The sequence below is a fragment of the Gopherus evgoodei genome, chromosome 4 (assembly GCF_007399415.2).
Source record: "Gopherus evgoodei ecotype Sinaloan lineage chromosome 4, rGopEvg1_v1.p, whole genome shotgun sequence".
NCBI classification, from domain to species: Eukaryota; Metazoa; Chordata; order Testudines; family Testudinidae; genus Gopherus; species Gopherus evgoodei.
The window spans coordinates 140,416,946-140,443,675 of record NC_044325.1 but is presented as its reverse complement, the minus strand read 5'-3'; the positions used below and the strand labels follow the sequence as shown (position 1 = coordinate 140,443,675).

Sequence of the window (26,730 nt, the reverse complement as noted above, 5' to 3'; positions counted from 1 at the left end):
AGTGGCTCAAGACCCAATTGAAATCAATGCGAACTGGGTGGGGGGGGGGGGGGACTGTTCAGTTCGCATCTCAGTTGAGCCCCGAATGGCTGGGTCAGATCAGTTACGGGCCTCGTCTTTAGCCTTGGAGTGAGTAACACATGTATCATTTTAACAGGTGAGTCCCACAGTCTGCCCCTGCATGGGCAGCAGGGAGGGAGGCAACATCCAATTGGAGAAAGGAAAAGTTCAAACAGGCTTTCTGGGCTCTCCTGTATCAGCGCATCTACTTGAAGGGACAGTTAGTGCTTACATAGGGGGGTGATCCAAGGACATGGTGAGATAATCGCTCCCCCTTCATTACACCCTATGTGGCCAAATGACGTCTCCAAGGTCACACCTAGAGACAGTACCCAGGAGTCCTGGCTCCGTCACCTCCTGTCTGTAGCTTCTTCCCAGCTGCCTCCTCACCAATGTGCTACCAACACCCAGCCTTGCTTTTGGCTTCCCGTTCTGTCCCTCATGCCTCCTGGCTTGCAGGCGGCTCTCAATCACTTATGCCGAGTGCTCCTTTCAATGTGCAGCTGGGTAATTACAGAGTAGCTGCCTTCCCCTGTGACCGTTCCTGCTAAATGCTACGAAGCGGATTGATGGGACCTCTGCACATTGTTCAGTCATCTCCCTGCTAGTGAGTAGCTGTCCTGAGGGAGCCAGCTCTCTGCAAACAAACCCACTGCTCCATCGGTCTCCCCTGGAGCTAAACCCCCGTCGAATGCATTATTCTTCCCGTGCCTACAGAAGCAGCCTGGTGCCGACTGCACCTCAGGCGGGGTAATAACTGATTCTGCTCACTGAACAGAAACGTCTGCAACTGCCAACTGAGACACCAATCCTTCCCCAGGGCATCGCCCGCCAGCAACCAAGATGTATGCGGGGGAGCGCAACCTCATTCCCTGCTGTGCAGGGAACCTGGGGCTGCCTTTCAAATTTATCCTCAGTGAAACGAGGGACAAGTTACAGAAGACGGAAGGCAGCTCAGTGTACTGAGAGGAACGGAAGAGTTCTTCAGCGTGCATCAAGCAGAGAGTGGTGCTGGCGGAGCAGGGACTGGAAGAGATCACACGTGCCCTCAGTGACTGCCCCCGAATGCACCACCTCTTCCAGGAGGAGGAAGGAGCTGGCTCCCTGCCACCTGACTGTCCCTGAATCCTTCCAATTGCACCAGTCACTAGAGCACGCTCTGAATGTCCCGGGGAAAGGTTTTATTCTCAGACACAGGAGAAGCCCAGAGCTCTTTCACCCTCCCACAGACACCTGTTGGTCTCAGGCCAGTAAGCACATCTTCTGATCTGAGGCAGCTTCCACCACTGCAGAGGTTAACTCCAAGGGAAGGGCCAGGTAAAGAGCATGGCCTGCTTCCGACCCCTGGGCTATGGGGAAGGAGTCATGGGGGATCTCAGTGACGGACACGCATTCGCTTGGTCTAGCCAAAGATCTAGCTTGCCAGCTGAGCCCCTCTTCCTCTTCCAGTGAAGAAGGCAGCCATGGGACAGCGTCCCCAGCAAGCCATGAGCCATAAGGCAAATTCTGGGCTGCAGCTTCTCCCTGCCAGAGAGAGTCCCCAGCTCCCTGCAGTCCCCACTTCTCTCCCCCGGCCTCACTCCATCGCCACTGGCTGCAGCCCTTCCACATCCCGAGACTTGGAGTTCACCAGCTCTCTCCTGATCTCGGCAGAGATCTGCGGGTGACAGTGGAACTTGAGCAGCTCCAACAGGGATTCCTTCTGCTCCGAAGAGAGGTCCTCCTTGTAGTGCTGGACGAAGGTCAGGAAGCACTGGTGCCACAGCACGGGCAAGGTGCGCCGGTCCGTCTGGAAGGCCAGGAAGTGGAAGACCAGGGCGTCTACCACGCGGAAGGGCAGGGCATATTTCTTGTCAATGAGCAGGCGCAGGAAGATGCTGTTGGCGCCGCTGTATTCCATCTCAGCGAGCTTGAGCATGGCAGCACTGCGGGGGGGGAGAGCAAGGTCGAAGTGTGCACATGGGGGGGTGGGGGGGGCGACATGATGACTTGGGGCAGGTGCTTGTCAGTCACACTGCACCCATGAGTGGGACTGGGCACCTTCCAACACTAAGAAGCACCCTGCCCCTGTGGCATCTTCAGGAGGACAGGCTTTGCCAAGGCCTCCCCTTCTCCCAGTTCAGAGCACATTTGTTTCTGGAGCCTGTGACCATCGCTCTTCCCCCTGGCAGCCTTTAAACTTCCCCACCGCCTCCATTCTAGGGCTAGGGATTGAAGACTGGCGAGCCCTGGTGTATCAGCTACCAGAGCGGGCCGCACCCTCCGCCCACCCGTCCCTGCCGGCGTAAATCCGTTCCCAGAGCCGGAGGGACATCAAGTCCCCACCTAAAGACTTGCTCTCTGGCAGCTGGCCATCTCGCCACGCGCCCAGGCATGACCCGAGCGCTCTACCTGCTTCTCTACCCTGGAGAGACCGAATCGAGTGGCAGCAAGAGTCTGGTCCCGCATGGCACCAAATCTCCTCCAGTGCCACTGGAACAGGTGGGATAACCCAGCAGGGACATAGCTTCCAGGCTATTCCTGTGCTGCTGAGCTAGGAAACACTCAGCTACCAGCAACATGGAGCTGTGGCTGAACTGGTATCTCTCGGCCCAGAAGCTTGCCGGGGGAGAGCCATCAGAATGGGGAACAGTCTGCCCAGGGAAGTGACGGAAGTGCATTGCTGCTGAATGGACCAGCCTTGGGCTGCAGTAGGTGTGACCTCGTAGATCTTTCCCAGCTCTGTGAAATGCCAGAGAGGTTTTCTGGCAGAGCCATGACATTGCTGTGGGATTCCCTGAGGAAATGGGAAAACCTCCCTCTGGTACCCAGCCCACCCCATGTTACCTGGAGTGAAGGACAGGGATTGAGCATTTAGCAAGAATGCTCCCTATGATGATGGCTTCCCGTAGCGTGCAGGTCCCCGACTCACACAGGGGGATCAGGATCCCTGGAAGGAAGGGAGAAGAGAGTTGGTCGACAGTGCTCTTAACGCAAGACGGCTGGACCTGCGGGGCTCAGAGCTTGAAGCCCCCAGCTGACTGACCCCTGCCCCATGCATTCCAGTCTCCATGCACATCCGGCCTGAGAGAATGAACTCTCCAGAGGGGCATCAACGCTGCATCCCTGGGAACCCACTCCTCACCCAAGCGCAGAATGTTGCAGGAGGCACAGGATGGGCTGCGCTCTCTCTTTGTCCCTGCCAGCCTCATCAATGGACAGTACAAATGGACACAGGGGATCAACTCCTAACTAGGGTTTGCCCTGCCACGAATGGATCTCGCCCATCTCTGACAGGTACCGAAGGGGGCTGTCTCTTTTTGGCAACACTTATACAGCTGATGGTGCCAGTATCAGTGAACTGAATATTCTGATCTAGCCACTGCTGGTTCAACAGGCTTCTTGTCCGCAGCTGAAGAACCAAGCAGGTTTCTGCACCTTGCTTGCTTTTGCTCTCATGGCTTCAGCATCCCTCCCCCTCTCTCTGCTGCTGCTGTTCAACTCCGGAGAGCGTTTAGGGGTTGCTGCGTACATGAAAGAAGTTCACGGTGCAAAATAAAAGGTGCTGCTGATGGAAGGCCAAAGATAGCAAGTAGGTAACTGAGTCCTCCACAACCCTCCTCCCAGAAAACAACTCCTAGCATAGCTGTGACCCAAGGAACGCTTACACAACCCAGCCTGCACCTTCTGCACTAAGTTACTGCACTGCAACCCAGACCCACCCTCCTCTTACTGCCACCTGGCTTCTTTTCACCTTTGAACCAGGCTCCTGGCTTGAACAAAGCCTTCTTCAAAGCCATGTAGAGGTGGAAATTGAGGCGCTTGTACTCGGCGATGTCATCCCTCACTCGTGGGAGCAGCACCAAGTTATAGAAGCGCTGGGCCATCCTCTCCTTCAGGTTGGAGGAAAAGATCCTGGTAGGAAGGAGGGAGTGGGAAATTGAACTAAAGTCTCAGCCCCCATCCCAGCGCACCAACGAAGCCAAGCAGGAAGCAGTGTCTAATACTCCCACCTGATGGTCTCCCTTTCCCACCACACACATCCTAGTTTGCTGGCGGTGGTTTTGTTACCCCATGTCTGAAGCTTCTGCACGAGAAGCCCAACAAGTGTTTCAGTGTGTGCACGCTTTCTGCTGAAATCCAGGCTGGGTTGGGGTGGCCTAATAGAAGATGAGGAGTCAGGACTCCTCGGTTCTCCCACTGACTCACATGGCGAACTGATCCTCTGAAGGCTTTGCCCTACCCTCCAAAGAAGGGGAAGGCCCTGAGGCTCAGCTAAGGGCCTTGGAGAGCTGGGGTAAGAAGTGCTTAGAAGTGTATGACACTCTGCATTACCTGCTGGGCTTAGTACCAGAGTCCAAGGGAATCAATGAAATGACTAAACAGCTTCCTTTTAAAGACTGGTACTCCGGCTCCTCGATTAGACTCTAGCTACAGCTTCAGAGACTACGGTCCTGTACTCCCTTACCTGACTGTGCACCTCATCCGTGTTAGAGCCCAGAGTAAAACAGCCAGTGTTATGCAACATTTTATAGTTTGGGATCTGAACCTGTAATATCGAAATCGGACATGCTTCCAGCTTCAAGTGTCACAGACTGCAGTTCTCACCCTGACTGCAGGCAGGAAGAGCGCCAAGTTAAAGTGCAGGTTACTCAGGAGTGGTTAAAGCTATGGAGAACACACTGACGGGAACAACCGTGCCCTGGGACAGGATGGAGTCCATCTCCTCTCCCTCTAGCAGTGTCAGAAGCACAGCACTAGCATGGGTTTTCCTGAGGTGGCAAGTGACTTGCTTCCTCTGTCTTTCGGCTAAGCTGAGAGCCAGAGGTTGGTTAGGATTTCAGCGACATGGCAGGAGTCTGTGGAAAGCCCACAGTAAAACCCACAATCAGTAAAATCACAGCGATTATATCATACCTGGTTGCTTGATACATGGCAGCTGCAGTCCATGTTTCTGGCTCTGTGATGTAAAGGATCTGCTCCCAATTGGACAGTGCTGGGATGATTTTAAATGCTTTGGGGAGTTTGCCACTCCTGTATTTGGATAGCACCTTTAAAACAAAAAGTATGTGGAATGTGGCCAAGTGGTCAGAACAGGGACCTGAGAGCCAGGACTGCTGAGTACCGTTACTAACTCAATGTGTGACTAACCAGGTCAGCTGCCTCCTGAGCACCTTCTCATGGCTGGAAGTCACCCTGTGGCATCCTGCCTCTGTTCACCTCTTCAAGGCCCCTTAACACCTCACTCAGTCCAAAGCAAATTGAAACATTTGCCTCCCATGGTCCAATTTATCCTAGACTCCAATTCCGTGTCTCTCTCCCCTTAGGTAGGAAATACCTAGCCATTTTCCCCAAAGCTGGGTCCCAATTTAAAGCCTCTTTCTCATCAAGCAGGAATTTGGCCCTCTTGGCCACAATCACCACTCAATGTCTCTTCCCCTTGTGTAGGAAGTCCCCATCCCTCCTTTCCGGAGCTGGGTTCTAATTCAACAGTCGCTCCCAAGTTTACTTGGCTAGAATTCAGCCTTCTATTTCTCACTTCTCAACTCCCCCGGTGTCAGGGTCTTCTCTGCAGGAGCCTCTCTCATTTACTGTAGTTTCCTAATCCTGCCCCCCTACCCTCCTTCTGCCCTTTATAGGGGAACCAGCCATCCTCCATCAGGCCCCATCAGAGCTGCTAACATGGATGGGGTGGTCGGGAGCAGTTTTTTCAGTCATCAGGCTTGAATGGAGCCAGGCTTCCAGCCCTTCAGGGGCAAGCCACCCATAGTGACCTTGAGAAGGTCACTGGATCCATTTTCTCCATCCATAGGATGGATATAGCAACGCGCCTTCCTCAAAACTCCGGTGGTTGGGAGGCATAATTATTCATAAAGGGCTCGAGATCCTTGAATGAAAGATGCAGTGGAAACAGCAGTTATATTTTTTGGAAGCCTGCAGAGAAGGAGTCTATGCCCGGTGAACACTAACTAATCATACTGAAATTCCTCTCTGCTCACAGCCTCACATGCTTCTCGGGGCTCCTGGATGTAAGAGAATTTTAAAGTCAGCTCTCGAATGCACTCGCTCATCACCAACTGAGCAGTAAAAAGTCTCTCAACATAAGAATATAATTAACAGCCCCAGTTTTTTTTGCCTGTTGCAGATATAATGATAGGAAACCTCCAACCCTGCAGAGTTTGCAATCTCCTTAATTACTCTGAAGTGCTACACAGCATTGCCGTACAGTGACAGCTGTCATGTGCCGCCCTGGAGATGGCTGCATGTCAGCAGCCGGAGACGATATTTTTCAGCACAAGCCACAGTGATTACAAATACTGGCTGCTGGAGCAGCTGGGCTCGATTCGACCTAGCTCCTCACAGAGGTACAGCGTTTTGAAGGCGGACGCTGCTATATAAATGTTATTGCTCTTACTTCTCGGACACCCTTGTAGACCTCCAATACGCGGGGGTCCAGCTGAGGCATGGGGTGGCCCGATATTTCCGACATCATTGTCTCCACCTCTGTCTGCTTCTCCGTGATCTTCTCCATGATGATATCGGCTAGCGTGAGCCTGGCAGACACAGGGGAAGGAAACTATGTGGAGCTGCTATCTGGCCTAGAAGAGCATCAGCCTGTTTCTTGGCAAACCAGGCAGCAGGCCCAGGGCCCTGAGCCCTGCAATAGGAATCAGAGGACTTGAAGCCCACTCTGTCACTGGCCTGCTGGGTGACACTTCCCCTTTTTGTGCCTCTGTTTCTGCCCCCATCCTTGAGCTCTCTTGTCTATGTAGGGGGTTTATCTCTTTGGGGTAGAGACTGTCTTACTGAGACTGGGTACAGCACCAAGCACAAAGGGAACCCTGATCTCAGCTGGGCCTCTAGGGGCTACAGTAACAGGAGATACTACATATGGCCTGGTGCATGTGTCATTTTAGAGGACATGAAGCATTATCTACTGCTTGGATCACAGGGAGTCTGGACTCCTGGATTCTATTCCTAGTTCTGTCTCAGACTTGCCTCATGAGCTTGAGCAAGACAATTCTCCCCTATGCTTCAACCTCTCCAGCTATAGAAGAGTGACAGAGCTTTAACCAAACCCACCTCCCAGAGATCAGTTAACCTGTTCAAAGTGCTGTTCTGAACTTCAGTGCTATTTGAATGCTCAGGGGTGTGTTTCCTACCTTAGCGGTGGATTCTTGTTCATGAACATTTCAATGGCTCTCTCATCCTCAGGGTCCACTGTCACCTCCTCACAGTACTCCCCCTTTCCCATGGATGCAGCAGCCTTCTCCAGGGTGGGCCACTCATCATCCTCTGCATCAGAATCCCCATTCTGTGATCCAGATCCTGAAATAAACCAGACACAGTTAAGGTCGGACAAGTCAGGGGGCAGAGATACAGCTGAACAAGTGCATTCCACTCAGTATTCCACACTCTGATCTCAAACTCTCTCATGTGGCTAGTGAGATGAATTTGCAGAAGCCCTTTTCTAACAGTAGTCAAACACTCACTATGGGAAGGGGCACCAGAGACTTCCTGGGGCAGTCCATCTGAAGAGACAGGCAGAATTTCCATCCAGGCCCAAGATTTGCTTATCCTGTGCCAATCGCCTCATTAACTACCAGGATCAACCAATAAGACTGGAAAACAGCCATGCAATTAAAAATTACCCAGACAACTTGAAGCTTCATCAACTAAAGAGTTAAAAGCAGTTTCAGGTCCTTCACATGTGCCTAAGTCCCTCCTGCTCATTTTTGTAAGATTCTAATGATGGCTTGTTGTTCTTTTTTTTTTTTTTTTTTTTTCTTTCTCCTGTTGTCGTAGGAAGAAATCACACAAGCCCGGAGAAAGCTGACTTGAGGCCCTGATCCTGCAAAAACATAATGAACTTTATACTCACGCTTTAATGCTACTCACATGTTTAAGTATTTGCAGGATCACGGACTAAGGCTCACATTGTAAAAGGTATTTAGGTACCCAACTCCAGTACCTTTAAAAGCTGGCCCTAAGTGACCATTAAACTGATAACACCATGTGCTGTCAAATGTATGGTAAAAAATAATATATGATTTGGGACAGGAAATGAGGAAGAACCTCATACCCAAGGGAAAGGATGGTCTATTGAATAGACCACTGGACTAGAACTTAAGAAACCTGGGTTCAGTTCCTGAGTCAGCCACAGATTTCTTGTGTAAATTTGGACAAGTCTCTAGATCTCTCTGTGCAGCTGTTAAATGGGAACAATACCTCCCTTTGTCTGAGACGTGCTGACAGGATCAGATCCCTTCACGATTGTGAGATGTCAGATATTATAGTGACAAGGGTTGTGTAAGTATACAGACAGGTGGATAAAAGTGGAGGAGGAGGAGGAATATAGGGAGACATAATGCCTTCCCGTGACACAACTCAGCCGAGGCACCCAGGTGAACACATCTATAATTTTTGCTATATGATCAGGAGCCAGAACTTTGTTTTACATCTCATCTGGAAGGCAGCAGACAAGGCAGCACAATGCCCCCTTCCACTATACTGGGACTTTTGATGCAAACTGATTTACGATATCAAGTATCAGAGGGGTAGCCATGTTAGTCTGGATCTGTAAAAGCAGCAGAGAGTCCTGTGGCACCTTATAGACTAACAGACGTATTGGAGCATGAGCTTTTGTGGGTGAATATATGCATCCCACGAAGTGGGTATCCACCCGCGAAAGCTCATGCTCCAATACGTCTGTTAGTCTATAAGGTGCCACAGGACTCTTTGCTAATTTATGATAAACACTGCCACCTACTGACCTGCCACTGTCACTTCCTGAAGCCTTCTGGGACGTCCTTGGGAAAAGTGGGAAAGACCTTAATACAATACCATAGCATATCTACTCAGGCCTAACTTTTAATACTTGGATTCTCCGGGACGGGAGGGTGGAGAGAGAAATCCCATGAGAATTTAGCATGGGGTTCTTCTCTTCCCCATCAAACCTGCTATATCAAAGGGAAACGGGGGCGGGGATTGTCCCCACCCAGCCGAAACTGACAAGCAGAGATCAGGCTCGCTAATAAGTGACAGTGCCCACCCGTATGCTCAAAGCTAGCTCTGCGCTTCAATAAGGAGCAGCGTTCACCCCAAGCAACGGCCAGAGAACCAGCCCAGCTCACCCCACCCACTCTCAGCCCCACCCCTCTTGCGTGCTCAGTCCCCCGCTCTGTCCCCACTCACCCAGCACCGTGGTCTTCTCCTTCTTCGGTTCGGTTCCTTTGCCAGGGCAGTGCTCGGCCTCCAGCTCCTCCTGCTGGATCCAAGCCTGCTCCAGGATCCTCCGGGACAGCTTCTCATCCACATACTGGTCCTCCTGTTCTCCACCGCCATGCTGCCCGCCTCTGCCTCGCCTCTTCACCCGAGTGGTGGGCTTCACCGAGTCCCCTTCTATGATCTGCTCGGCCAGGGACACGTTCCTGGCAGCCTCCCCTGCGCCCCCAGTGCCCCTCCGCCGCTTGACCTTAGGCATGTTGATCCCCCAGCTCGCTCTCCCTGGCCTGCGAGAAAGCCCACGTGTGCGGTCTGTGTGTGCGTTGCGTACGCAAAGGAAGGGGGGGGGGCGGCTGGAGAGGTACCACCAAAGCGCATGCGCTCCTAGAACGTTGCGACCCCTTCCGTTCCAAAACTGGCAACAGCCTAGTCAACCCTGTTGCAAGGCTCGGCTCTTAAAGGCGCAGCCGTCCTATTTTACAGTGGCTTCTAGGAACTTCTCAGGCAGAGTCCTTCATCGTTCAGAGCGAGTTCAGCTTTCAAAGCAGCAGAGAGGGAAGGTGGATTTACTGTGTTGAAACAAGGGCTGGACTCACCCACCTGTTAACTCCATTGAGATACGTTAGGCTGGAAGAAATTGGTGGAGGGGCAGGGAATATTGGTTTCTTAGCTAAATAATTCTTAAGGACTTTCTTTTTTTGGTTTTTATTTTATTTATTCTCAGGAATGTATTAGTGTTTATTACTACAGCAACAAAAACAGGTGAAAATCAGTGGAAAAATATTTTTTCTGGGTAAATATCTCGGTTTATTTTGGTGGACGGAAGGATGGGGAAAAGATATTCAGTAGATGAATGTTTTGATGAATGGAATTCAATGTGGTTTGCTGCAGAACTAAAACAGAACTCAAAACACAATGTCACCTTTGAGTTTAAGAAAACAATAGCTCTCTAATCCCCAGATAAAACTTTTCATTTGAATAACTAGTTTACTATAAATATTTACATTTCATACTGAGGCCACACCATTCTTTTCTCCTCTTTTTGTTATTAAAACTTTTGAATACTTGTGTTCTGAAACATATTCTAAGACAGATTTTCTTTTTCTTACCATTTTAGTTTAATGTGTGTCAGATCTTTAAACCGTTATCTGCTAACAGCTTGAAATGTGTACTTGGTGGAACCGAGATTCATCAGTACGTTCAGATGCGCACGCACTTTAGAGCTTGTGTGGGTGCCTGTTTGTTTAGTGTATGTATCTTCTAGACTAATACATAGCCTTACTTCAACAGGCAGCTTTGCATATACACACAGACTAATGTATTATCACAACACATATATCTCATGTCATGTATTGTATTTCCTAATAAAACAACTTTTATATATATATTTGACTGGTACAAAGGTAGGGTGAAAATCAGAAAAAAATGAATAATACTCTTTATAAAACCCAGGATTTATTCAGTTAAAAATGGTTTAAACTGAAAACAAAGGGGTTTAATAATTCTTTAAAAGAGCTGCCCCTCCTAAATGTTGCCTTCTTTATGATGAAGGAGTTTGCAAGTTGTTTCCCTCAGGCCTTTGTCAACTTCCTCCTGGGACACTGGGGAGCATTGACAAAAGAATTATTTCCTCCTGTTCTTCTGTGTCCCCTGGTTCTGCAGTCCCGTGCCAAGCATTCTCTATTCCCACTCTGAAACCTGTCACAATCTTTGGTAACTGATCTGCGTCCAGGAGGCGGTAAGTAGCACCAGTTTCAGAGTAGCAGCTGTGTTAGTCTGTATCTGCAAAAAGAACAGGAGTACTTGTGGCACCTTAGAGACTAACAAATTCATTTCAGCATGAGCTTTCCTGAGCTACAGCTCACTTCGGATAGAAGTGAGCTGTAGCTCAGGAAAGCTCATGCTGAAATGAATTTGTTAGTCTCTAAGGTGCCACAAGTACTCCTGTTCTTTTTGTAAGTAGCACCGTGACATACAGCGAGGTAGGGTGCCTGGCCTGAAACTCGTATCCGCCCTTTTGGATTACATCATTTCCTGCTTGTTGCGTTTCACTGGGATAGTAGAGGACAGGGAGGGGCTGCTGGGTTAGCAAATGTGCTTCCTTCCCAGGAGAGAGAGAGAGACGTTCATATACAAGTCCTTGCTGCAAACATATTGGAAATACTACATAGTGTCAGCTGAGCCTTCTTCTCCTCCGTAGGGACCAGTCCAGCCCTACGTGAAGACTTCAGGAAGCATGGGAGTCACTTGGTAGGACTTTCTATGTTGCGTGGTTAAAAAGCATGCCGGTGGTTGGGTTTTTATTTACTTGCAATGAATGTGACTGCATGATGCTTGTAGACTGGTGTCTGCCAGGAGCAGCTCTGTTACAGCAGGTTAGGTTCCATCAATGGGGTGGGGTGTAGGGGGAGCTCCTTGCACCGAGCCCTGAAAGGTTACTTCCTTAGGAGGTACTCTGTTGCAGGATGATCTCACGGCTGCCTATTCAGACTGCATTGATTCTTGCTGGGAGTGTACCGTGGCAGCTTCTTCAGCCTGTGCTCCTCGTTGGTGTTTGAGCTGCTGGGGCTGTCTTACTGTTCAAGCTAGCAGCACGCTGCCGCACCACCCGCTTGGTTATCGTCACGTGAGTCCCGGTGGGGATAATGGGAGAAGGCACCCAGCAGAGAAGAATACGGGTGAGGCAGGATCCTTGTTTAGGAGGGCTTGGAACATAAGAGCGGCCATACTGGATCAAACCAATAGTCCGTCTAGCCCAGTATCCTGTCTTCTGACAATGGCCAATGCCAGGTGCCCCAGAGGGAATGAACAGAACAGGTAATCAGCAAGTGATCCAGCCCGTGTTGCCCATTCCCAGCTTCTGGCAAGCCGAGGCTGGGGACACTTCAGAGCATGGTTTTGCATTCCTGCCCATCCTGGTTAGTAGCCATTGATGGACTTATGCAGTATCAATTTATCTAGTTCTTTTTTGAACCTTGGCCTTTACAACATCCTCTGGCAAAGAGTTCCACAGACTGACTGTGTATGGTGTGAAGAGATGCTGCTGCTCAGGGAATGCAAAGAGGGAGCTGGCTGGGTTATGTTCAGTCAGGGATCTAGTTGGGCTTGTAATCGTAGAATCATAGAAGATTAGGGTTGGAAGGGACCTCAGGAGGTCATCTAGTCCATTCCCTGCTCAAAGCAGGACCAACACCAACTAAATCATCCCAGCCAGGATTTTGTGAAGCCTGACTGTAAAAACTTCTAAGGATGGAGATTCCACCACCTCCCTTGGTAACCCATTCCAGTGCTTCACCACCCTCCTAGTGAAATAGTTTTTCCCAATATCCAACCTAGACCTCCCCCACTGCAACTTGAGACCATTACTCCTTGTTCGGTCATCTGCCACCACTGAGAACAGCTGAGCTCCATCCTCTTTGGAACCCCGCTTCAGGTAGCTGAAAGCTGCTATCAAATCCCTCCTTACTCATCTCTTCTGCAAACTAAACAAGTCCAGTTCCCCCAGCCCCCTAATCATTTTTGTTGCCCTCTGCTGGACTCTCTCCAATTTGTCCATACCCTTTCTGTAGCGGGGGGCCCAAAACTGGACGCAGTACCTCAGATGTGGCCTTGCTAGGGCCGAACAGAGGGGAATAATCACTTTCCTCAATCTGCTGGCAGTGCTCCTACTAATGCAGCCCAATATGCCGTTAGCCTTCTTGGCAAAAAGGGCACGCTGCTGATTTATATCCAGCTTCTCGTCCACTATAATCCTCAGGTCCTTTTCTGCAGAACTGCTGGTTAGCTAGTCGGTCCTCAGTCTGTAGCAGTGCATGGGATTCTTCTGTCCTCAGTGCAGGACTCTGCACTTGTCCTTGTTGAACCTCATCAGATTTCTTTTGGCTCAGTCCTCCAATTTGTCTAGGTCACTCTGGACCCTATCCCCACCCTCCAGAATATCTACCTCTCCCCGCAGCTTAGTGTCATCTGCAAACTTGCTGGAGGTGCAATCCATCCCATTAGCCAGATCATTAATAAATGTTGATCAAAACTGGCCCCAGGGCACGACCCCTGGGGCACTCTGCTTGATACCATCTGCCAACTAGACATTGAGCCATTGATCACTACCCGTTGAGCCCGACAATCTAGCCAGCTTTCTATCCACCTTATAGTCCATTCATCCAATCCGTACTTTTTTAACTTGCTGGCAAGAATACTGTGGGAGACCGTATCAGAAGCTTTGCTGAAGTCAAGATATATCACGTATACTGCTTTCCCCATATCCACAGAGCCAGGTATCTCATCATAGAAGGCAATCAGGTTGGTCAGGCATGACTTGCCCTTGGTGAATCCATGTTGACTGTTCCTGATCACCTTCCTCTCCTCCAAGTGCCTCAAAATGGATTCCTTGCAGACCCACTCCATGATTTTTACAGTGACTGAGGTGAGGTTGATCGGTTTATAGTTCCCCAGGTTCTCCTTCTTCCCTTTTTTAAATATGGGCACTATATTTGCCTTTTTCCAGTTGTTTGGGACCTCCCCCGATCTCCACAAGTTTTCAAAGATAATGGCCAACGGCCCTGCAATTACATCAGCCAACTCTCTCAGCACCCTCAGATGCATTAGATCTGGACCCATGGACTTGTGCGTGTCCAGCTTTTCTAAATAGTCCTTAACCTGTTCTTTCACCACAGAGGGCTGCTCACCTCCTCCCCATACTGTGTGGCCCAGTGCAGCAGTCTAAGAGCTAACCTTGTTTGTGAAGACAGGCAAAAAAAGCATTGAGTACATTAGCTTTTTCCACATCATCTGTCACTAGGTTGCCTCCCCCATTCATTAAGGTCCCACACTTTCCCTGACCTTTTTCTTGTGCTAACATACCTGTAGAAACCCTTCTATTACTCTTCACATCCTTTGCTAGCTGCAACTCCAGTTGTGTTTTGGCCTTCCCGATTACACCCCTGCATGCTCAAGCAATATTTTTATACTACTCCCTAGTCATCTGTCCAAGTTTCCACTTCTTGTAAGCTTCCTTTTTGTGTTTAAGCTCACCGAAAATTTCACTTCCATATTTGCTATTCTTTCTGCACATCGGGATGGTTTGTTCCTGCACCCTCAGTAAGGCTTGTTTAAAATACAGCCAGCTTTACTGGACTCCTTTCCCTCCCATATTAGCCTTCCAGGGGATCCTGCCCATCAGTTCCCTAAGGCAGTCACAGTCTGCTTTTCTGAAGTCTAGGGTCTGTATTTTGCTACTCTCCTTTCTTCCTTTTTGTGAGGATCCTGAACTCAACCATCTCATGGTCATTGCTCCCCAGGTTGCCACCCACTTCTACTTCCTCCACCAATTCTTCCCTGTTTGTAAGCTGCAGGTCAGGAGGAGAACGGCCCCCTGGTTGGTTCCTCCAGTACTTGCACCAAGAAGTTGTCCCCAACACTCGCCAAAAACTTCCTGGATTGTCTGTGCACTGCTGTATTGCTCTCCCAGCAGATGTCAGGGTTACTGAAGTCCCCCATTAGAACCAGGGCCTGTGTTCTGGAAACTTCAGTTAACTGTCCAAAGAAAGCCTCATCTACCTCATCCTCCTGGTCCGGTGGTCTATAGCACACAGCCATCCAGGGCTGGCTCCAGGCACCAGCCCAGCAAGCAAGTGCGTGGGCTGGCGAACAGAGAGGGGTGGCGCCTCCGGCTCTTCGGCGGCGGGTCCCTCACTCCTTCTGGGAGCGAAGGACCAGCCACCAAATTGCCGCCGAAGACTGAACTGGCAGCGGGGGTGCCGCAGATCACAGTTGTAGCTTTCTTTTTTTTTTTTTTTCTTTTTGTTGCTTGGGGCAGCAAAAATCCTAGAGCGAGCCCTGCGCCCATCATGACATCACCCTTTTTGCTCTCCCTTCTAAACTTAACCCAAAGTCTCTCCACAGGCTTTTCTCCAGTTTCATACTGGAGCTCTGAGCAATCATACTGCTCTCTTGCATACAGTGCAACTCCTCCACCTTTCCTCCCCTGCCTGTCCTTCGTGAACAGTTTATACCCATCCATGACAGTCATGTGAGCTACCCCACCAAGTCTCTGTTATTCCAATCACATCATAATTCCTTGATTGTGCCAGGACTTCTGATTCTTCCTGCTTGTTTCCCAGGCTTCTTGCGTTCGTGTACAGGCACCTAAGATAACTAGCTGACTACCCTGCTTTCTCAGTATGAATCAGGAGCTCACCCTCCGTTGCACCCTCCTCCTTGTGTTTCCTCCTAGTATCCCACTTATCTCAGGGCTTAGATCACTGTCCCTCGGCAAACCTAGTTTAAAGCCCTCCTCACTAGGTGAGCAAGTCTGCCTGCGAAGATACTCTTCCCTCTCCTCGGTAGGCTTCAACAAGCTATGTCAATATTGCAGCTGGTAATGTAACATAATGGGAAAATATTGCAATGGGCATTAAGGGCATGGAGGTCATGTATTTAAAAACAGAAGATCAAGGCTTTATACTGCTCAAGAGGGAAATAGGGAGAGCTCTAAGGATATCAAGAACACGTTTGACCACAGGCTATCTGGAGCTACCAGTGTAACAGAGCAAAAACCTTGTGTAAAACCTTCTGGGTGATGCTTATTTTATGCTTATAGGGTGACAAGGAAAATTTATCTCTACAGTGTCCCATCTGTCCTGGCACTTTGCCAGCACCCATTGCAGTGGTGCTTAGTATGGTGCCAATGCCTGTTATGCTTGCTCTGCCTGCCTTAGGGTTTTCTTAAACCCCTGTCACAGCTGGGTTGGGATGGCTGAGTGGTCTAACAGGCCACATTCAAAGCTTTGTCTTGTTCTCTCCTGGGTGTTCCAGCCTCCCTGTAGAGCTATGGGTTCAAATCCTGCTCCTGACCCCTCTCTTCAATGCAGGGGTGGGCAAACTATGGCCTGTGGGCTGGATCTGCCAGCCATTTTAACCTGGCCCTTGAGCTCTCGGTGAGGAGTGGGATCTGGGGCTTGCCCCACTCCAGCAAGGTCAGGAGCCTCTCCACGCAGCTCCTGGAAGCAGCAGCATGGCCTGCCTCCAGCTCCTACGTGTAGGAGCTGCCACAGGGCCCAGCTTCGCATGCCTCTGCCCTAAGCGCCGCCCCGGCAGCTCCCTTTGGCTGGGAACTGCGACCAATGGGAGCTGCAGGGGCAGTTTCTGGGCATGGGGCCGCGTGCAGAGCCGTCTGGCTGCACCTCCATGTAGGAGCCGGAGAAGGGACATGCCACTGCTTCTGGGACCTGCTTGAGGTAAGCATCACCCAGAACCTGCACCCCTGAGCCAGCCCCCCTGCCCCAGCCCTGATCCCCCTCCTGCCCTCTGAACCCCTTGATTCCAGCCCGGAGCACCTTCCTACACCCCAAACTCCTCATCCCCAGTCCCACCGTAGAGTCTGCACCCCCAACCAGAGTCCTCAGCCCCTCCCACACCCCAACCCCCATTTTGTGAGCATTCATGGCCTGACGTACAATTTCTATTCCCAGATGTGGCCCTTTGGCCAAAGAGTTCGCCAACCCCAGCTTTAATGGCAGGATGTCTTAGCTCAATGCTATAGCTCAAAAAGAAGCATATGGGTTTGATAGAAAAATTAGGGGTGAGGTTCCCTGCCCTGTGTTAGTCAAGAGGTCAGACAAGACTATCAGAATGCTCTCTTCTGGCTTGTAAGTGAACGAGTCAAGTATGCAAGTGCCCTACAGATCAGATAACTATCATGTATGTTGGCTTCTAATCTCTATTCTAGACTTTATAAGTACATTGACTGGCTGAAATTGATTCTGACTTCGTTATCAAAACTCTATGTATGCGATTACTGAATCTTTTCTGTTGCTTCTTTGTCTTCTATGACAGTGTGTCTCAGATGCCCGTGGCAGAGGGGAAGAGTGTCCAGCAAACAGTTGAAATCCTAACAAGGAAATTGGAGCTGCTGGGAGCAGAGAAACAAGGAACATTTTGTGTAGACTGTGAGACCTACCACACCGCTGCCTCCACCATGGGCAACCAAGGTCTGCATTTCACTTCCTTTCATGGAGTGATCAAAGCGCCCTGTGGCTATCGTTAAGGCTGATCGCTGGGGTTGGTAGAACTCAACTTGAGTAAAGTTCAGGGAAGTAATTGCTCTCTCATTTTCTGACAAGGACATCTAATGCCAGCTCTGAGGTTGAGTCTCAATCCCACTAATGCTTCCCCCCCGCCGCCCCTTCTTTTCTCCAATTATTCAGAGTGTCACTACTGCAATAACTTGGCGGTAACTGTAGGGAAGAAGAATAAAATAGGGACCAGATGCATTTATTCTGTCCTCAGAATCCATGCATTCTATTCTCCCAGTGTTTAAAATGTACGTAACAATACTGACCTACCTCACATGGGGTTGAGTGGCTTGACTGCTGATAATAAAACGCTTGGTGATCTTTGGATGAAAGATGTTGCATCGATAAAGATTATGATTCACTCCCCAAAAGCTTCCTTAACACCGAGTTAAGACTGACCTGTGATGCCTCGTACCTTAAACTGCTGAAAACCAGGAAGTACAGAGTTACGATACTCGCCGGTCCTGCAACCTTCATATTGCCCTCTTTGAGTGACTCCCCAAACCTGCTGTTACAGACAGTAATAATCTGGCCTTCCACTTGTCATTCTGCAAGGGTACAAGGAAATGCTGGTCCACCTTAACTATTAACAAGGATTTTAGGTAGAGAATTTCCCTTCTTCTTTGAGGAAGAGGTGGTACAGGGGGACAGTTTTCCTAGGGAGACCACAGAATGGTGTCGTGACTCTTTTTAAGTGGGGCTGTATCTCAGGATACCCTTTTTAATCAACTTCAAATTTAGACTCCTAGCCCCTACCCTGGTTCCTCACGATACACGGCACTTTTTCAAGACAATCTGAGTGAGCATGTAGACTACAGAGTGCTTTAAAAAAAGTAACTCAAGCAACTAGTCTCACCTTCAACTGTCATGGCGTTACAGCAGGGGTCAGCAACCTTTCAGAAGTGGTGTGCCGAGTCTTCATTTATTCACTCTGATTTCAGGTTTCGTGTGCCAGTAATACATTCTAACATTTGTAGAAGGTCTCTTTCTATAAGTCTATCATATATAAACAAACTATTATTGTATGTAAAGTAAATAAGGTTTTTCAAATGTTTAAGAAGCTTCATTTAAAATTAAATTAAAATGCCGAGCCCCCTAGACTGGTAGCCAAGACCCAGGCCATGTGAGTGCCACTGAAAATCAGCTAGCGTGCTGCCTTCGGCACTCGTGCCATAGGTTGCCTACCCCTGCGTTACAGCTTCGCTATAAAAATAACAAAGAGTCCGGTTGCACCTTAAAGACTAACAGATTTATTTGGGCATAAGCTTTCGTGGGTAAAAAATCTCACTTCTTCACTATAAGTGTCTCTAGAAGTCCGCAGTGAGCTTGTCCCTCCGTTTTTCTGTCTGGGAATGTGCATGGCTTCACTGTTGCCTGTGCAGAGTTCTCTGTGAACACTAGGCTGTCTGGCTCAAGGTATTTCTTGCAACTTTGCCCTGCTGTTGGATTTTGCTGATCACTTCCATGCTGTTTGCATGTAAGAAAAGTAACAGATGTTTGATATTTTTTGTGATGTCTGCAGAAATCTGCCAAAGGGCTAGTTCTTTATATAGGCAGCTGCACAGTATCATAGCTCTTCCTTCTAAAGCCCCATGCGAACCAGTTATAAAGTGTCCACTTTTCCTTGAATACCCAAAAGAACTTTCTGCTGATGGCATGCCCCATTGGCTAATGAATCAACAGTGATCAAAAATATAGTTTGGGGTATTTTTCCTGTGTAACATATTTAAAAAAAGAACTTCCTTTCACAGCTAAGTAAAGGCTGTGTGATATGGTATTTTTTGCATTAAGCTCTCATTAAGAGTCTGATTCTGGTTGTTGGACTTGGTGTGTGGGTGGCTGGGTGGTGCGGTGGCCTGTGATGTACAGGCGGTCAGACAGGATAATTTGGTGGTCCCTTCTAGCCTTAAACTGTATGGCTGTATAATAGCAACAGCTGTGAGTGTAAATGCTCATTTAGCGGCTCCCTAAATCGTCAGGATATTTTTTTTCCAAAATGCATGTGTTATGCGGAAAGCACGTTAGGCCCCAGTCAGCAATTGGCCATGCATGGACATACCCCTGCACTCAGATGGCCTTCAGTGAACTCAGCATGGGTGCACGGAGTCACATGCACAGAGTCACTGTGACTGTTTCACATCCGTGTCTCAGTTTCTGTGATGGTGCCTTGGTGGTAGTGATTTGCTGCTGCCTTGTGCTAGCGCAGAGTATGATACCATACCACGTAATCGCCCCACCCCCACCCCCACCCCCTCTGCTGCACTGGTGAATGAATGAGAATTAAGACTAGACTCCACCTATCCGCCTGTACACCTGCTCCAGGGATGGACAAGTACAATAAGCAGGTGCCCAGACCCAGGATCTGCATGGGCGAGGGGGAGGCTTCATTTCCTTTAACATCTCTTGCAGGGATGTACAATGCAAGTCACAATCTAGCCCTATGTTATTTATAATGCCTTCGAGCCCCATTGGAAGCCCCTTTTGTGCATGAGAAATTACTGGTTGAGTTCACTAGGGCTGTTTGTATAACTGCTCTTTTGCAGTCTGGCCCGTAGATTGTTAAAGCAGAAAGAATATTAGAAATTCAATGTACTCATCTCTGTTCATGCTCTTTATTTACATTTTGCCCTTCTCTCATCTTGGGCAGTGTAAATCAAGGTCGCTTTTGTCTCTAGTCAGTTTCTGTCTCAGCACCACAGGTTTTGGGTTGTGTGTACTGCAGGAGCAGAGGTTATTGGTCTGAAAAATGTTTCCGCTGGGATTTCAAAACAAAAAATAAAAAAAATTCCTATTCGTGTTCAGTTTTGTAGAAGGGTTGGAAGGATTCTTAGTTTTTCCCCAGTGCCTAAATTTTGAGTTGACGGTGCCCCTAAGGAGTAACGTTCCTGAGAATTCATCGTGGTGGGTCAGTGTTTGGATCCGTTCATATGGACTGTTAAAGGAAACCTGGCTCCAAATATTGAATTTGTTCAAGTTGGGCTCTCTTGTTACAAAGAGTGGAGGGCATCCAGTATGCGCTCTCGTTATTAGACATTTAAGTATCATCAGTTCTGTAGACAGGTCCCACCTCTCTTCCCCAGTAAAATATCCCGTTTCCCAAGGTGACATAGGTATGTATCAGTGGGTGAATTGGTAAATGGAAACCCAGCAGTAAAGTTAGCAGTCAGTGGCTCTCTTGAGTAATCGGTGCAAAACATGTTTAGAAATTTGAGTTTTGGCCTTGTACATCTCAGTAGGCGCCGGAAATACAGAGATCAGGATGTGTTCTGGAATGGCAAAAATGTTAATGTACCTGCCTGAGGTTTTTTTTATGTTTTGTTTTTAGATCATAAAACAAACCCAAACACCCAGCATCCAGAACCATATTAAACATTCATGAGGAATACAGAAATCCTGAAATAGGGTTTCTTTTGTCCTTGTCTTTGTTGATTCTAACAGATGTTTCTTCTTGAAAGTGCACAAGAAGGAAGAAGCATCATTTCTACAGTTAAAATACCATTGCTCTTGTTCCAGGGCAGGCTGGCAAGCTGATGTACGTGATGCATAACTCTGAATATCCCCTCAGCTGTTTCGCTCTCTTTGAAAACGGCCCCTGCCTCATAGCAGATGCCAACTTTGACGTCCTGATGGTGAAACTGAAAGGCTTTTTCCAAAACGCCAAGGCAAACAAGATAGAGAGCCGGGGTACGCGGTACCAGTACTGTGACTTCTTGGTGAAGGTTGGCACTGTTACCATGGGGCCCAGTGCCCGGGGAATATCTGTGGAGGTAAGGCTGTTTGTTCCTTGAGGTGGCTAGTATCATTGACTTCAGTGAAACATAGAATCACAGAATCGTAGGATCAGAAGGACCTTGTGCTCCTCCTGTCTAACAATAAGAGTATTGCGATTAGAGTCATGAGCATCAGTCCTAGCACACCAGCTGCCTAAATATGGTCAAGTACTTCGTAGGCATCATGACAGAGGTGAGCTTGAGGGACGATGCCCTGGCTTTGCCGACCTTAAAGGGGAGATCTTCCAGTGTGTATAAGATGACATGGGAAAAGGTGCAAAGGTGTTTGAGGGAAAAATAAGACTAATGGGTAACAACAACTGGCATCATTAGCAGAGCAGAGGCATATGTTGAAGGCTCAGTAGCGTGTATGAGAGGATAGGTGGGTCTGTGCTAAGCTAGGAAGCACCTCTGAAAGTGAAGATGAGTAGTTTTTGTTTTGGACGCAGTGGAAAAAGGGAGCCAGATTTTTGTCTCTCTTTCTAAACACTTTTAAATCCTGTTTTACAAATATTTGATCACATCATTGGACATCTTTAAACATGTGTTTCAACATTCCTAGTCAATAGAAACAAAGATCAAGTAATAACATTATTATATTTCAGTAGAATGAACACAGTTGCCATAATGATAGCAGCCTTTCTATTGATCTTAGGTTTAGCAGAAGCTTGCTTTATACCAGACTTGAGTTTGGGACCCAATCTGAGCTGCCTGTCTTGTACTTTGGAAAACTTGTTTAATTAAAAACATGTACCCCTGTTGAGTAAGGCAAGCTGGGTTTGGTGAATCCTGAGGTTCATCAGCATGCATAAGAGGATATAATTATCAGATCTCCATTTGCAGTTCATCATTCTTGTCAGCTTACAGGGATGGTTTTGCTTTTTTTTTTTTTTTTTTTTTTTAAATAAGCAAATGTAATGCCTGTGACAGTGAAGAAGTTGGTAGCAGCTTTTTGACATTTCCACAGCTACCTGTCTGATTCTTTTTTACACAAGCACACAATCTAACAATCCACCTCATTTCTGACACGCAACATCCTTGTTATTCCTGACCCAAGTCCCTCCTGGGCAAAGTGGCATTTGAACCAAGGTCTGCAGAGGTGAATGGCTAGTGCATTAACCTCTTGCTGTGCCATCTAGCCCTGGAGTACTTAGGTCACTTAATGATGATGGATCTGCAGCTTTCTGATAACCTTTTACTACCCTGGTCCCCATTGCTTTTGTAAGTAAAAATTCAGGTGAGTTCCTTGAATGTTTTCCAGGGTGCCGCCTCATTGTTTATCACATAAGTGAAGGAGGAAAAAAATTAAACATCTCCTTTTAGTTTGCATATATGAGAAGGATTGTATATCCCTTTGTCTCCAAAGGATTGAGGCGTTCTGTATCAGGGTTCAAAGTTAATTGTCTCCTGTGTGGTTACCGTCCCCTGCTCCGGGCTTCAGTGCTCCTGTTTCTGTTGCCAGGTGGAATACTGCCCATGTGTGGTAGCCAACGACTGCTGGAACCTGCTCATGGAGTTCATGCAAAGCTTCATGGGGAATCACACTCCTGGAATCCCATCCATGTTTAGCAACAAGCACGACAGCATCTACAGCCCAGGTGACACAATGGCTCAGTACATGGAACTGTTCAACAAGATCCGCAAACAGCAGCAGGTGCCTGTAGCTGGGATCAGATGAAGAAGACTCCAGAAGACTTTTTTTTTTTTTCTTTTTAAAGTGACAATGTCCTCTTTTTTTCCGATTGTCCTCATGGATCAGGAATCCCAGCCCTTTGCTCAGTAATGTCCTAAAGACGTCTTCCCCCTAGAGAAATTCATCTCCATATAGCAGGGGTAGAATCAGTTTTTCCTACCTCCAAGCTTGGGCTCAAATATAGAGTGTGTTTCATCCCTTATTCAGTGGTTAGCCCATTGGCGCTGATGTGTCTCAGTGCAACAGTAATGCTTGATTCTGGTGGTAAATGTTCTTCTGCAGAAGGATAAAAGTAGAAAATCCAGCTACGTGCGCATACAGGCAGGGTTTTATTGTCCCTCATTTTCCGTAGCGGCAGGCTGATGAATGTGGGTTTTGGGGATCTTCGTATGGAAACATTTTGGTACCACTTTAATAATAATTAAAAAAGGCTTATTTTCATATAAGGATGTAGAGTCTTTTTATCCAGCAAGGGGTGTGTGCGCGCGCGTGTGTGTGTGTGTATGTGTTAACAAATTTCTTTAATTTTTCTCTAGTGCAGAAGTTATTTCTTAGCTATGATGCTATGATTTTGATTTTTTTGAGGGGCTTTACACCCTAAATGGAAAATAATTTCCTTTTGTGACCAAAAATCTCTCTCAATTCTTTGCTGTCCCCTTGTGGTTATGTTCTTAACTTGCCATCATCTTTGATCGCTGATGGGCGGATTAAAACCTTCTGGCTCTCCAACGATACAAATGGAGTCTGGCCTTCCTAAAGGATTCTTTTCATCTGTTGAAACAAAGTATCTGCCACCCTATCTCATGATTAGAAAGGGAACTGATAAAACTGATGGAGGTCTCTTTGCTTTAAATCTCTACTCACCTGTGAAGTCCCATTGACTTCAGTGGGACTATTAAGGTGAGTAAGGGTTTGCAAGCGGCAGATTGTAGATTTCCAACAGGGCTTGAATATCATACAGCAATGATTTACTTATTTGAATGGAAAGCTAGGGAAATTCCTTTCCTTTAAGCCATCTGTGCCCTTGGCTCTAAACACTGAGGAGCTGCCTGCCTGGGGAATGTAAATTTCCTCTCTCCTCTTTATATTTTTCTGTAGTTTGTGTTGTTTGCTAAATAGATAGCAGCTTGGCTGTTTACCTCGGTTCTGCAGCTGCAAGACTTTTGTGTCGCTTCCCCTGAAACGCCTTCCCTCCCAAGAAACTTCCCAAGTAAATAGCTGCTAGGCAAAGATCTTCTCAGCTTAATTTCAGAATTCTGCGTCTTTCAAATGAGCAAAACTATCCTGGCCCTGCAGCCACTCCTCCTGCTGAACTCCCATTGAGGTCAGTGGGAGTTCCATGCCCAGAGGCTTTGCAGGGTTGTCAGTCCTTAACTCATGCCTTACGTCACACCAGTTTGAGCAAGTAACCTGAGGGACCAGTGCATGGCTTCTTTAAAAAACGTGTTGTGCATCCCCAGCCCATAGATGGAACTTGCACTGCAGCCTTGTGTCTAAAAAATAAACTGGGCAAAACAGAAGTCTTGGACCTAAATAAACCTGATCTTCCAGGCAAGCTGCAATCGGACAGGGTCTGGGGAAGAAGGTTGAAGATGTGTTTCTGGAGGATTGGAGAGAGACAAGCTGTTCTGTTGCTTTGATTTACTAGTTGACTGAGTTGATTGATTCATTATTTATATATGATGGTTTTGTTTATGTTTGTTTCGTTTTCTTGCTGAAGGGGGGGGCATCCTTTATGCCTGTAAGTGTAATTAATTGTTACAGCACCTAGAGTTTGTCATATGGGCATTTTTAAATTATTTAACTGAATACGTTAAATAACATGGCAGTGGGGGCTTGTAAGCCCTGCTTAAATGATTTGCAACAAACAGTATTTAAATAAATAAGCAATTTGAACATATTGGAAGCCTGGGGAGATAGTTTGGGGTCTGGTCTTGCAACTCAAAGGCACGTTACTCACTAAATCCTCGAAAAGGAGCACTTGTGGCACCTTAGAGACTAACAAATTTATTTGGGCATAAGCTTTCATGGGTTACAGCCGTCTTCATTGGATGCATAGTCTGGGACATACAGCAAGAAGCTATTTATACATACAGAGAACATGAAAAGGTGGGAATAGCCATACCAACTGTAAGAGGCCAATCAGTTGAGATGAGCTAGCAGCAGGAGAAGAAAACTTTTGAAGTGATAATTGAGATGATCCATAGAAGGTGTGAGGATACTTAACATAGGGAAATAGATTCAATTAGTGTAATGGCCCAACCATTCCCAGTTTCTGTTCAAACCTAAGTTAATTGTATCTAATTTGCATATTAATTCAAGTTTAGCAGTCTCTCCTTGGAGTCTGTTTTTGAAGTTTTTTTGTTGTAAAATTGCCACCTTCAAGACTAAATCCTGACTCTCACACTGACTTCAGGGGAGAGTCTTGTGAGTAAAGTTTGCAGAGTGCAGCCATTAGCTCATTGTTACTCTGAATGTGGCCAGGATCTTTAACCAAAAAAAAAATTCTGCTCTTTGGACAGATCATCTTCTCAATCCTGCTTTTTTTTAATTATTATTTTTCTTTTTAAAAAGGCTGTGGAATTGTGACCGGAAGATTAGGCACATCAATTATTGCCAATGCCTCTCTTAATCCAAAAAAGGTTTTGGTATATCAGATGCCTTTTGTAACCAAAGTCACATGTCTTTAAAGAGTATAATGTGTGTGCTGGATCTCATTGGTGTTTGTTCTCTTCTTAAGGCCGGTTACTGTTCTGCAGTCACAACCCTGAACCCCTTGGGCTAAATTCTGCTCTCAATCGCATCTGTACCACTCCAGTGACGTCTGTAGGGTTGCATGGGTGTGAGGATAGGATCTAGGCCTAGGCCTCTTATCTCTTAGTAAAGGCATCCATTGATGTGACTGCCTTCTCTAAAATAGGGGGTTGACTGACTGCTTCATGCAAAAAGGCATTTCTTTTCCTCTCTGGGACCTCTGTTTTGATGGGCAAAATTATTATCCCTTCTGCCCCTCCCAGCAAGGCTATACTAGGGCCAGCTGACTTGGCTTCAAACAGCGGTAGTCTGCCTCTGACTGAGTGTTAAGTTTTTGGTCATGTCATGTTAACGTTATTGAGCCAACACAGTTGAAAACTGCACCATTTTTGCCTGTCAGTACAGGGCCTGGGAGGTTAGATTTCCCTGCAACTTTGCAGCATTTTCAGAGTGCACATACAATTTTGAGAGGGAGGCTCTCCTGTGCACCAACTTGGGGCTTGCCTCTTCTCCTCTGGAAGTCATTGGAAGTCTTTGCTACTGATTTCAATGGGAGCAGGATTGGACTCTATGTAACACTGATCAGCTGTAGATTTCAGTGTTTTTTTGAGTGGAGGTATGTATTATTATCCTGCTTTTACCACTGACGAAACTCAAGCATAGAGAGGTTAAATGACTTTACCTGGGGTCACACTGCAATTCAGTGGCAGAGACAGGAACCGAATCTGTCTCCTGACTCAATAATGGCTTCAGGGAGGGAGCCAATAGCACACTGAGACTATTCCTACTGCTACAAAACTACTCAAGATAGTTAAGTCCCAGGCAGACTGCGAAGAGCTACACAAGGATATCTCAAAGCTGAGTGACTGGGCAATAAAATGGCCGATGAAATTCAATGTAGATAAATGTAAAATAATGCACATTGGAAAATATAATCCCAGTTACACACACAAAATGATAGGGTCTAAATTAGCTGTTACCATTCAAGAGAGAGATCTTGGAGTCATCGTGGAGAGTTCTCTAAAAACATCCACTCAATGTGCAGCGGCAGTCAAAAAAGCTAACTGAATGTTGGGAATCCTTAAGAAAGGGGTAGATGATAAAACCGAAAATATCACATTGCCTCTATATAAATCCACGGTATATCCACATCTGGAATATTCATGTAGATGTGGTC

The 26,730-nt window shown here is 47.5% G+C and overlaps 2 protein-coding genes across 5 annotated transcripts; one reads left to right on the top strand and one right to left on the bottom strand.

Annotated features, from left to right (window-relative positions):
- Positions 1 to 1,220: 1,220 nt before the first annotated feature.
- On the bottom strand, positions 1,221 to 9,607 carry BYSL (bystin like). Its single transcript, XM_030561458.1, has 7 exons — positions 9,235 to 9,607; positions 7,203 to 7,368; positions 6,455 to 6,593; positions 4,957 to 5,090; positions 3,794 to 3,954; positions 2,887 to 2,989; positions 1,221 to 1,985 (listed from the first exon to the last, which is right to left on the bottom strand). Exons 1-7 carry the CDS (start codon positions 9,521 to 9,523, stop codon positions 1,637 to 1,639), a joined length of 1,341 nt encoding a protein of 446 aa, XP_030417318.1. The 5' UTR covers positions 9,524 to 9,607; the 3' UTR covers positions 1,221 to 1,636.
- A 1,681-nt stretch (positions 9,608 to 11,288) lies between these two features.
- MED20 (mediator complex subunit 20) lies at positions 11,289 to 24,699 on the top strand. Of its 4 annotated transcripts, none has more exons than XM_030561463.1 (5): positions 11,289 to 11,514; positions 11,729 to 11,890; positions 17,098 to 17,252; positions 20,850 to 21,103; positions 22,569 to 24,699. In XM_030561463.1, the coding sequence occupies exons 3-5, from the start codon at positions 17,108 to 17,110 to the stop codon at positions 22,782 to 22,784; spliced, it is 615 nt and encodes a 204-aa protein (XP_030417323.1). In that variant the 5' UTR covers positions 11,289 to 11,514; positions 11,729 to 11,890; positions 17,098 to 17,107; the 3' UTR covers positions 22,785 to 24,699. The 4 variants fall into 4 exon arrangements, with proteins under 4 accessions (XP_030417323.1, XP_030417324.1, XP_030417322.1 ...); XM_030561464.1 differs by having other exon boundaries at positions 11,729 to 11,942; XM_030561462.1 differs by lacking the exon at positions 11,729 to 11,890 and having other exon boundaries at positions 11,290 to 11,514.
- The last annotated feature ends 2,031 nt before the right edge of the window (positions 24,700 to 26,730 follow it).